We start from the raw sequence: 12,493 nt of genomic DNA on the forward strand, positions 1-12,493 counted from the left end.
AGATTTACAGAAACCTTAAGAGTCGGTAAAGGTTGCCATGGACAGAGAGAGTTCTGCCCAGTCTCCAGCAATGGCTCCAGTCATTTTAGAGATTCCTTTCTTCAGATAATCGAAAGTGAAGGAATATACCTGTATATGTGATCCTACGAACAATACTTCAGTTTCTATTTTATACTAGTGATGTCTTACCTAAGACTGCATCAGATGCAATTCAAATGATTATTTTCAATATTCAATCCACATTTACGATCTTTACTATTTACAGAATATATAATTAAAATATTTTTCCTATGCAATGAATTATAACTTTGTAGTACTAAGCACAGTTTGCTAAAAGCTTTCAGTACTCATGCCCCACAAGCTTTTAAGTTTAAGAAGTCTCTTAAAGTTAACACTAAGTAGTTTCTCTTGGACACGAAAACAGTGCGTTTAATATTTCTAAAAGTACTGAGGAATGCCACGGTCTTGAATACACAAGCAGTCACCTTTCGTTCACCCGCAAACAGGGTGCGTGAACTCGAAGGCAGGCCAGAGCTGCTCGCTGGGGGAGCGTGAGCGAGGCTCTCGCTCCTTGGCTGGAGCAGCCTGCCACCACACTGGGAATGTTTCTGTCAGTGTAAAAGCAGCCAGAAGTCCGGTCTTTACCTGCAGTCTCTCAGTTTCTAATGCTGGCAACTCATTCAGAAAACCCCACGTGCACGTGCGGGCCAAACAAAACACAGCTTTTAGCGCTACTCACTTGGGGGGCCTCCAATTTGCAACCGTTCTCCCTCCTGACTTCACTCCATACTAATGAGTGATGCTCTGGAGCAGACACTTGGGTTTTGCCATTATTTTTCTAATACTTTCACATGTGAGAGCACTGAGAAAATGTATGCAAGTTATTTACTCCCTATACTGTGGTGGCAAAATTATATTCACACGACTTACCCTGCTGACTTCCTTAGGAGCCGATTCATCTGGTGGAAGGAAAAGGAAGGGAAAAACACAATTAGAAACTCCAAGTAGGTTCTGAAATACAGAGTATGTCATTCACTCTCAATAAACTTCTTACAAAATCTAAGAATTTGGCTTTAAACATCTATCAACCAAAGGTTAAACATAATAGAGTTAGATGTACAATAAAGTTTGGAGGGAAACGAAATACCACAACAATTCACAGGCCATTTTCAAGATTGTCTCGTTAGACATTCTGAAATGGTAGCATCTGCAAATAATATTCTTTATTTTTTTTAAAGATTTTATTTATTTATTTGACAGAGACACAGCGAAAGAGGGAACACAAGCAGAGGGAGTGGGAGAGGGAGAAGCAGGCCTCCCACTGAGCAGGGAGCCCGACACGGGACTCGATCCCAGGACCCTGGGACCATGACCTGAGCCGAAGGCAGACGCTTAACGACTGAGTCACCCAGGCGCCCCTGCAAATAATATTCTGACACAAACACATGAGTATCACAGTGACTGTGAACATCTGTTCTGCTGGGGTTAATTACAGCATCTCTGATTTGCTGGAGTAAGACACGACCCTGCACAGCACCCGGGCCAAGGCCCAAAAGACACCTGTCCACAGGGCAGCTTCGTCCCATGGGTCCTGGGATTTGGGGGGCCACCTGTATCAGCTCGTCAGCCGTGTTTCCCATAAAGTGAGATCGATGGATGGCACGCCCAGGTGTGACCCTCTGAAGGGGTCTCCCCGTGGGGCTAGCCACAGGACAAGAGTATGCCCCCGGGACCAATAGGGTACAAGAAACAAACTGGCCAAGACTCCATTCTAGGTCACTGGTTCTGACCCGAAGGATATTTATGCGGCCCTTCCAGACAGCGGCTGGGCTGGGCCTCTCCAGAGCCCTCACTGGGAGGCAGCCTTTAACTCAGTGCTACGCTACCTTGTATCTTCCTCATCAATCAAACCCTGTCTGACTACCACCATTAGTGCACGCTTAACGTGCCCCAAACCTCATGGATTCTGTGTTCCTCCAAAGCACAGTCTAACTTATCTCGACACTGACAAAAACATGTCTGTCCCACAAGTTCAACCAGGGTTGGGATTCTCCTTCCTCCTCCAATATCCTTATTAACCAACTGCTGATGCCTGTTGTTTTCTTTTTGCTAATCTTTCTCCAATTTGTTGCCTGCCACCATTTCCACAGATAACACCAAGTCTAGTGCCAAATCAACCGGCAGCCTCCAAACTGGTCGCTCACCACACACGCACACACGCGCATGCACACATCTACCCCATCCCTCGGATGCTCCAGAACGTAAAGGAAACTAGATTTCCATGTTAGCTGCATAAATGACTTTACCTGGAGCCTTTCAGAAATTACCAAGTTTGGGACTATTGGAGAATAGACATTCAATAAACAGTTCCTATTTTGGGGCCATTATTGTATTAATACAATATTATATATTTTCTTCTAATTGTTCCCTAGTGACTTGAGTACTGCAGCTCATTCCCCAGAATGTCCCTGAGCATGTTGGAGGAAAAGCACTTAACTTTGCCTTCCACACTGAAGTCACATCATAGCAGAATTTCATCTACTCTCAATTCCCAACCCCTAACCTCTCCCAGACTGCCCCCAGAGATAGAACTATGCAATTTAGTCATTACAACAAATGTATTAACAGATCCTAAAGTTACAGAGGCTTACATGTTCTTAACTTTAATCTAAGAAATGCAGTGAGCATGGCCACATGTCCCAGTGGATTAAGAAGCACATAATGAAAAGCAGTTGTACGAAGAAGTTTACTCTCAGGACTGATTGGCGCTCGGGACTGTGGCACTTTGGGACCTCCCACTCTCCACAGCCATCCTCAGATCTGAATGCTGGCTCAAGGGAAGAAGAATTTGAATGTCTAGGTATCTATAAATACATGTACCCTTTGCTTTTTCCTTTAGTTTTTGCTTGACGCTTCTCAAACTTGAGTGTCCGTAAGATACTCTACCAGTAGGTATTTATACATACTGAAGGTGTACTTACTAGGTAATCCTCCAAGGGATTTTTTTCCCCATGAGCTGTTCTTCCTAAAGCTGTTAAAAATCATTAAAATGATGTTGAGATTGAAGACGCTCTCTCTTTTTTCTCTTCTTTTAAATAAATTTCTCTTTAACAGTCATAAACATTCTCTCTTTGAAATTAGTTTTTGTTTTCTTGTTTATTCATCCCACAAGAATGTTAGCTCCTTGAGAACCGGGATACATGCCTGGCATATAATGATCCCGTAGTACATATTTGTTGAATAAACAAATGTTAATTGAACCCCTAAAGCTGCATAAAAATTAGTGTCTGCTCTTGTGAACATTTTTGTTACTAATTTGATGCTCATGAATTATTCAAAATCTTGCATCCATGGCAATTTCTTACTTTGCCATAATCCCCAACATCTTTCATTTTAAAGCAAGCTTTAATGCTGAGCAAGATTTTATTAATGTGGTTCCAACAGTTCAGTCCTGAGTGTGTGCTGGAGGTATGGTGATCTTCCAGTCATGGGTTCTTAGGAGGAGACATTCCAAGCCTTGGGCTCTTAACCTGCAATTGCTAGATGATTTGCAAGGAGTTATGAACTGCATGAGGAAGATGGGATGATCTTTCTGCTCTGTTATTTTGAAAATGTCTTTGTGGAAAAAACTTTTTCAGAATCAAATTATATTGTCAGGATATTCTTTAAATCAAAATTAAGTACTTACAAATCTTTAGAGCTGTGCATATATTTGTACTTTTACTTTTGTGATGACTTTTGATAGTTCTTTGAATATGAAATGGGATTTCAGGAATGAACCCAAATATAATTACAACATAAGGGAATTTATACTATGATGTCTGATTTGAAGTTCTGTGGCTGCTTATCATGTTCTTCTTTACTCTGTGTTTGGCTTTGTGGCTTTATTACTCTATGTTCCGAGAATGTGTTTTGAACAATTTCTACTTTTTAAATTGATCAATCATTTCCTTAAGTTTAACATGCATTTTTTGCTACATCTTCCATGGACAAGTTTAATTTCAGTGCTTGTTCCATAGGATAAGAGAAGTTCAAGATTTTGAACTTGAAGATATTGATACTGTGCATCCAAAGAAAAGACACAGTGACCAGAAGTGACAGAAATTGGTGATTTCTGGGAGGACTTCACTGTGCCTCTGTCCCGTAAGACTGTCCACTCACTTCGCCTTGTGGGCTTTGCAGGTATTCTAATATTCCTAAATAGAGCATATCTGTCTTCTCATTATGGAAAATATTTACTTCCCATGAAAATTAATATATACAATTGGCCGTTGAACAACATGAGTTTGAACTGAACAGGTCCATGTATACATGGATTTTTTGGACAAATATACTGCAGTGCTATAAATGTATTTTCTCTTATGATTTCTTAATATTTTCTGATCTCTAATTTATTTTAAGACTATCATATATATATTAACATACAAAATGTGTTAATCTGTTTAAGTTATTAGTAAGGTTTCTTCTGGTCAACAGTAGGCTATTTGTAGCTAAGTTTTGGGGAGTCAAAAGTTACACACAGATTTTCAGCTGTGGTGGGGGGGGGAAGGTCAGCACCCCTAAGCCCCCTGTTGTTCAAGGGTCAACTGTACTTCCAGCTCCTGGGAGCTGGTGTGGCTCCATTCAGCCTCCTCCAGCCATTCCTGCATTCTGCAGGAGCTGTGGAGCTTGTCTAAAGACAGCTGTCTTCTTACAAAAATGCACCCTTTTAAGATTCAATCCCCAAATATTTATCAAACACGTAATACGTGCCAGACACTGAATAAACGCCTCAGTTGGCCCAATCAGGCTAAAGGGAAGGACTTCTGTTTCATGGCTTTGAGAGAACCACAAGCATAAGGACTGGCCCTAGTGGGTGCAATCATGAGGGGAGTCAACCTGAAATCAGCTGACCTTGAAGCCTGCTTTACCTAGGGACTCCTACATATGTGAGAGTTAATTCCCCTATTTGTTAAGCCAATTTTACAGGGTAAAACTAAAAACACTTCAAAAAAGCATGAAGGAAAGGTAACAAGATGTTACTAGGATATTACTTTCATACCACTAAGTTAGCACACTGTTACTTAAAAGTTCCAGAAAGCTCTTCTATTCCTACCAAGAAATTCCTTTGTTTAGGATTTAAGTCCTCACAGTTTGGTTGTGCTCTATTTTTCCAACTGGAATATGCAACACAGGGGGACTCCCTTCCCACTCTATAAGACTGGTCTTTCTAGAGCCTCAAACATGTTTTGCTAACTCTTACCTCAAAATCTTTATATCTTCAAACAACAATTATTGAGTACCTACTAAGTGCCTGGCACTATTCTAGGTGCCTACAATATATCTCGAACAAAAGGAAAAAACAATAATCCCTGTGCTCATGAAGCTTTATTCTAAACATAAACATGATAAAACTTTATTCTAACCGTAAACATGATAAAACACTAAATTGTACAGCAAGTTCCCAGTGTAAGTGCCTTAAGTGGGATACAAAGTGGCGCAGGTCAGGGAATCTCAGAGAGCGGTGGGAGAAGGGGTGGTCAGAACGGGCCTAGTCCAGGTGGTGAGCTATGAAAGCAGCTCCCTGAGGGAAGCGCATTCCAGGCAGAAGGATTAGCCTGAGCAAAGACCCTGAGACTTGAGTGTCCCTGCTGTTTCTTGCCAAAGTTGAATCCTCCTCCTTTTCAGGAATTAGCTCAGCTTGCATTTTGCCCATGAGGCCCTCTCAAAGGCACCTGGTGCGCATCCTTTCCTTAGAAGTCTCACATACTGCTCTCCTGTTGGGAAAGCAGAGTGCTATAGAAAAACAACAGTAAGTGTGGAGTCCAAACAGATCTATTTTCAAATCTCAGCTTCACTGACAAGCCGTAACTGGGTTCCTTGACCTTTCCAGACTTGGAAATATCATACTTACAAGAGAAGGTCAGGTCAGACGGTATTAGGAGTAAATGGGATAATGTATATAAAGTTCTTGCACACAGTGAGCTGTCAGCAAACTGTAGTTTTGTTTCTCCCCATTCAATCTGGCATGAATTACATTCTGCCTTCTGTTGATAGCTACATACATGCGGGTGACTTAACTTCCTGACTCAATAGAAGTTCTTGAAGACAAGAGATAACATCTAATATTTCTTCTCCATTACTAAACAAAAAGGCATTCCAAAAAGATTCTTGAATGATTACGATACAGACAAGGATGCTTCTGCATGCAGAGTATTTTCCTTCAGACATCAACAGAGTGGTAAAACACTAGAAGACTGTCACTTTTGCCAGTGGTCTAAAACTTCTTAGTGTAACTCGTAAGGATAGCGATCACTTTGTTTTGTTCTCTCTCTTAATTTTTTAACATTAAAACCAGGCACTAATGGAAGAACAGAAGCCATGTAATCAAGAACTTAAGCACCAGGTTAGTTGGTTTGGGCCAACTAATGGGGAAAAATGAAATAAACTATAAATTGCTAGGTAACTGAAAGGTATAAAGAACTATATACTTGTGATATTCCTGGTCAGAAAAAAAAGGGGGAGAGGATACATATACAAGTTCACAAGCTACATCATAAAACAGGTAAAGCTGTTATTTTTTTCCCTGAAGGACTATTATGATTTTTAATAACTTGGAGAATCTTGTTTTCTAGCATATGTTATTGTAGTCTATTCTTTTGTACTTAATTCTATATAAACAGAATAAGACCATTCCTAGAGTTATTCCATGAACCTTTCCAATTCTATAATGAAAAGTGATGGCTTAAAATGGCATAGTGAGAACTACAGGTGTTTTCCTATACATATAAAATGTAATAATTTACAAAGTAGTTTCCTTATATTTTGTAGGTATGAGGATTAAGAATATATATGGTAGATAAGTACTGTATATATAATATGATATAGTTTCTCTCTTGTAGCTAAGATAAAATTATACATATATGTGTATATATATATGTTGGATTTCATATATATACATATATATATGTATATATATATTGGATTTCACTTATCAAGGCCACAGAAGCAAAGCTGAAAAAAGGTATCATGATGCAATCACCATGTTTTTTCTTCTTTTGTACATATTGTAGAAATTATTAGTTATCTCTAAGGGGCCTAGAACTGTGTTGAGTCTATGACTGAACTCTATGTGTCCTGATCATTATCTGGATTGGCATCATGCCTGTGAGCAAAGGTAACAAACTTTAAAGTTCACCATGAGAAAAACCTGAGCAAACCCATGCCAGACAGGCTTATACATAGAAACATTTTAAGTTGATTTTGATTTATCAGTTGATACTATATGAGCTGTTAAAATATGTGAATGATTCTATCACCCTGACAGGAGAAACTGGAGTTATTAATTTTAAACTCTGTTAACATTTGGGAAATTATGCAGTCTTAACATGGAAAATTCTGTATTTAATAATGCCTTTCAAAATTCATAGTTGCAAGAGGCTATTTGGAAACTGCTAAGAAATTTTAGGGATTATAAATAAAAAAAATATTGAGCTTTCCTAAAACTCTTACAGTGTTTATGCATTTTAGGAATGCTCTTTATTATGTTGCTTCAATACTGAGGATGTGGGAAAATGAGAAATCCAAAGCTTACCTGTCTTATTTATAAAAATGATAAAGAAGGACTTAGTATCAAAGTCTGAATAGTCTGGGAGTTTTCTGAGGATGGAAATTGTCCCAAATGTACTGTTCATCTCCCAATTCCCAAGATTCTCTGGAGTACATGAGATTCCATGAGATTTGACTAATCACACACTACTATGTCAGTAGAGATCTTAACTGAAAACTGGAAACAGTAAAGATCCTGGCACTAAATAAATTATAAACCTTAAGAACTCAGAAAAAGGTTTAAATTTTACTGACTCAATCATATTTTGAATTTCAGTAACAATATTAATAAATAAGTTGGAAATGTGTTGCCAAAGTTTTTAGTTGTCTGCAAAACTTCACTTTTAAAACTGTGGTTAAGTTACTCTTGGGTCTGCTGTAGCTTACTTGCTACTAACTTCATTTTCACATCTTTGGACTTCTCAATAGCTGTTCAAAGGAGAAAATAATGTAAGGACTTTATTATATTTCTACCAAGTTGCTTCATGTTCCCTCCACCCACCCTGCAGAATGTCAAGCATGCAGTAGATGGAGGGAGTTTAGAATTCTGCCTTTCTTTTTAGTTTGCATGTACAAGGAAAACAGCAAGACTTTTAAAGAGTCTCACTTTATTTAAAAAAAAAAAAATTCTCAATGTCTGAAGAAAGGTAAAGATTGCGAGTGGTTCTCTTTCTGCTTCAGACCAGCTGACTGGGCAGCACAGGAAACCCGCTCTGGGACAGAGTCTGCTCAGGCCAATGGGAGCAAAGCAGTCTCAGCGGAGAGAGGAGCAGGCCACATGTGAGTGAGGATGGCCCTTTGTGCGGTGTACTTACATCAGAGAATTGCTTATTCTCTAGGAATATGTTCACTTATATTGGACATATGTTTTATTTAGTATTGATACCATCCAAAGGAATAAAACAAACCAGGCAGATGCTTAGTGTTCCTGAGGCACTAACACAAAATACAAGAACTGAAAAAAGAATTTAATTGTCCACAATTTTCAGCAAATTAGCTCTTTCTTGTTACCACAATTCTGCTCCTTCAACATTTCTGGTATTGGCTAAGAAATTACAACTTCTAGATAATTCTGTATTAAAGGACTTTTTAGCTTAAAAGTAACAGCTTACAACAATGATTCATTGAATGCTTAACTTTCCCTTTGTCTGAAGTTTGATATGGGTAACATTCCCTACAGTATGAAAATAATATGCCACTTTTGCTCATGAAGGATTAACTGCTACAGAAACTGTCTTCCAGTCATAAACAAGTAAAAAACCAGACAAAATACATGAAACAAAAGCTATTAGACATTGGTCACCAGGCAGTTCAACACTGTAATCCCAGAGATAAAACATTTGATGCTCATTCAGGATAAAAGCTCACATCAAATTAGGAATTTAAGGGGTTTCATTACCCCGATAAAGGGCATCTATGAGAAACCTACAGGTGCTACCATACCTGAGGGTGAAAGATTAAATGCTTCCCCCTAAGATGTGGGACAAGATAAGAATATTTACTCTCACCATTCCTATGCAACATTATACTAGAGGTTCTAGCCAGCAAAACAAGACAAAAAAATGTGTGTGTGGGGGGGGTATGTGTGTGTGTATCTATCTATCTATACATACCTATAAACTTACAAGTTAAATAAAATTATATTACATATAATATAAATATTATGTATGTGGTATAAACTGGGTTGGAAAGAAAAAAAATAACACTATTCACAGATGACATGATTACTCAGGTAGGAAGTTCTAAGGAATTTACCAGAAAACCCCACTAGAATGACAAAGTGAATTTAATAAGATTGTAAGATTCATAATCAGAAAAATTCAAGTACCACATAGAGAAGTATACTGTTTTATGATAAAGCAAATGACCCAGAAAAGCCAAGTAAATTCTGAAAACTACAGAAGTTGTAGAAGTTACACTAAGTTACACCAAGAGTCTCTACAGCGACATCAATCAAAGCTGGTAGAACTTTTCTTCACGTCCTCAGCAGCACTAGTCCCTTGTCTATCTGATGACAGGCATCCTGATAGCTGTGAGATCCTATCACACTGTAGTTTCTATTCACACTTCCCTGATGGTGAGTTATATTAATGTTCTATACTTTACACATGATTTTATTTGTCAATTATACCTCAATAGAGCTGAAACAAAAATATAATACCTTGATGGTACCAATATAAGGACAGACATGCAGTTCAGTGAGCCCAAATAGAGAATCCAGAAATAAACATATGCATATATGTGATTTTTCAACAACGGTACCAAAGTTATTCACTGGAGTAGGGATTATCTTTCTAACAAATGGTGTTGGAGGAAATGGATATTCATACAGAAAAAAACAAAACCAAAACTCAACCCTTACATTACACTACATATAAAAGTTTACTGAATCATATACTTAAGAGTGAAAACTAAAACATAAGAGAAAAATCTTGAGTTAAGCATATTTCTTGGATTAAAGTAAAAAACTATGAAGGAAAAAATAATAAAATAGACTCTATGAAAATTAAGTATATTGGCTCTTCAAAAGACACTGTTAAGAAAACAAAAAGAGACATCATAAACTGAGAACTATAGAGTATTACATATCTAATTGAAAACTTGTATCCAAAATATATAATCTTACAACTCAAATATTAAAATAACAAATATCTCCAATTTTAAAATGGGCAAAATATTTGAATAGGAGCCTCACGAAAGAAAATCTAGAAATGGCAAACAAATTCATTAAAAAATGGTTGACGTCCTCAGATATCTGGGAAATGTAAACTGTAACCACAGTGAGATACCACCCACACCCATTAGAATGTAAAGGGAGAAGGAAAAAAAGGTGAAGCAACTGGACCTGTATGAATTGCTGAAAGTGTGCTATATCCAAATAACAACACATTCCCGAGAAACAGAAATGAACAAAGCACAACATAGTGTTCTGCTAAGTAAGAGAAACCAAACACACTGTATGATTCCATTTACATGAAATTGTATAAGCAGGACAAAAGGCAGATCGGAGGTTGCCAGGGACTAGAGGCAGGTAATAGAGGGGAGATGAGTGGCAAAGAGGCATATGGGAACATTCTAGAAGGGAGAAATGGTGAAGTGGTAGTGGTTACATGACCGTATGCATTCGTGAAAACTCACTGAACTATATCCTTAAATTGGTCAGATCTATTATACATGAATTATGCCTAATACGCTGATTAAACAAAAAGCTTTGTCTTGCACTTAGGCTTTAGCTCAGTGTGAAGCAAGCACCAGCATTTCTTCATTCCATTCTTGGTTTGTGTTTCCATTCAAGTTACCATCTTGACTAGAATGTCCTCTTGGTCCCACACTCCAGTGCCAGCTAGAGGCACTGGCGAGAAGTAAGGGTTAACATGTCCTGCATCCCCCTCCATTCTTCCCACTATCACCAACTTTGAAGTCATTCCTCCATATTTACCAAGAACCTTACAACCTGACCAATTTCATTCTTTTCCCTCAAAGCTGCCTCAAATCATTCTGTAGAGCTTTGATGTCCACATGGAAGACCATACGGGGCAGAAGGCAAGCAAACCAAAGGAATTTCACAGGGAAGGGTGAAGCTGCTCCAGCAATAGGCTGTCAGGGATTCAAAGAGAGTTTCAGGCAAGACATAAGGGGTGGCACCACCAGCAAGAGTCTACATGGAGACCCCGCAGACAGATGAGAGCCCCTGACCCCACCCATCGTGAATTAAAAGGCTCTGAGTCACGTTAGCCTTAGAAGCCTGAGAAGTGGGTTCAACAGATTCCAGCGGACATTGTTAAATTAGCCTGGTGATGGGTATTAAAGAGAGCACGTATTGAATGGAGCACTGGGTGTTATATGCAAACAATGAATCATGGAACACTACATCAAAAACTAATGATGTAATGTATGGTGATTAACATAACATAATAAAATAAAATAAAAATTCTTTAAAAAAAAAAAAAAAGGCCAAAGGCTACTCAACATCACTACCAGAATGCTTTCTAAGTGTTCCTTTGTGCCCAATTGTCTGATGGAAGAAAGGAATTAGGAAGAAGCTGTACAAGACTAGAACTCTTATATAAACACTTTAGAAAATAGTTCGGCACCTTCTGAAAAGCTAGTCCTAGGTATTGATCTAAGACTAAGTACATAAAACACCAAGTGTTCAAGAAACACCAAGTTAATGTAAAAGAAAAAATAGTAGGTTTTAAAGTAGAAGTAATTGAGACCTTTAATTGCTAAGATTATATGTTTTCTACTATCAGTAGGAAATGCAAACCATGAGCAAGACGATATCAGATAAATAAAATTACAGATTCTTTTATATATCCAAGTCAATCTTATTGCTGTATTTAGACAAAGAAGGCTAAAGACTCATCATGAAATTCAGTATTCTCTGGCATCTTTTCATTATAATCAATTATAAAAGTGAATTAAACATTCATTTTCAGGGGCGTCTGCATGGCTCAGTCATTAAGCATCTGCCTTCGGCTCAGGTCATGGTCCCAGAGTCCTGGGATCGAGCCCCGCATCGGGCTCCCTGCTTCTCCCTCTCCCACTCCCCCTGCTTGTGTTCCCGCTCTCGCTGTGTCTCTCTCTGTCAAATAAAAACAAAAACAAAAACAAAAAACCATTCATCATTTTCAGAAAAATTTGTTGACTTAAAAAACACTGTGACTGTGTTTTCCTGGAAATTGGTAAAAGAACTGATAGTGGAATAATTCCAGAATTGTACCAAGAAGAAATAGTATTTTAGAATGTTATTTTGGAAAATTTGAGAAAATAACCACTGAACAGAGACAAGAAGTCATATTCTTAAACTGAAATGCATTAAAGACCAAGATTATGATGTCCTTCTATTAACACTACAAAAATTAACCAAACATAGCCGTAGTATTAAGTATCTAGAATTTAAAAA

At 38.1% G+C, this 12,493-nt stretch overlaps 1 protein-coding gene across 5 annotated transcripts in view; it reads right to left on the reverse strand.

Annotated features, from left to right (window-relative positions):
* LOC118001954 (cAMP and cAMP-inhibited cGMP 3',5'-cyclic phosphodiesterase 10A) overlaps window positions 1-12,493 on the reverse strand; it is a 292,816-nt gene that overhangs the window by 110,753 nt on the left and 169,570 nt on the right. For all 5 annotated transcript variants that reach the window (XM_034992152.1, XM_034992150.1, XM_034992148.1 and 2 more), the window contains one exon: window positions 931-959. In XM_034992152.1, the coding sequence (XP_034848043.1) occupies window positions 931-959 (29 nt within the window). The remainder of the gene's footprint in view (window positions 1-930; window positions 960-12,493) is intronic.

This window comes from Mirounga leonina, unplaced genomic scaffold (assembly GCF_011800145.1).
Source record: "Mirounga leonina isolate KUSES-001 unplaced genomic scaffold, KU_Mleo_1.0 Mir_55, whole genome shotgun sequence".
In the NCBI taxonomy this organism is placed as follows: Eukaryota; Metazoa; Chordata; class Mammalia; order Carnivora; family Phocidae; genus Mirounga; species Mirounga leonina.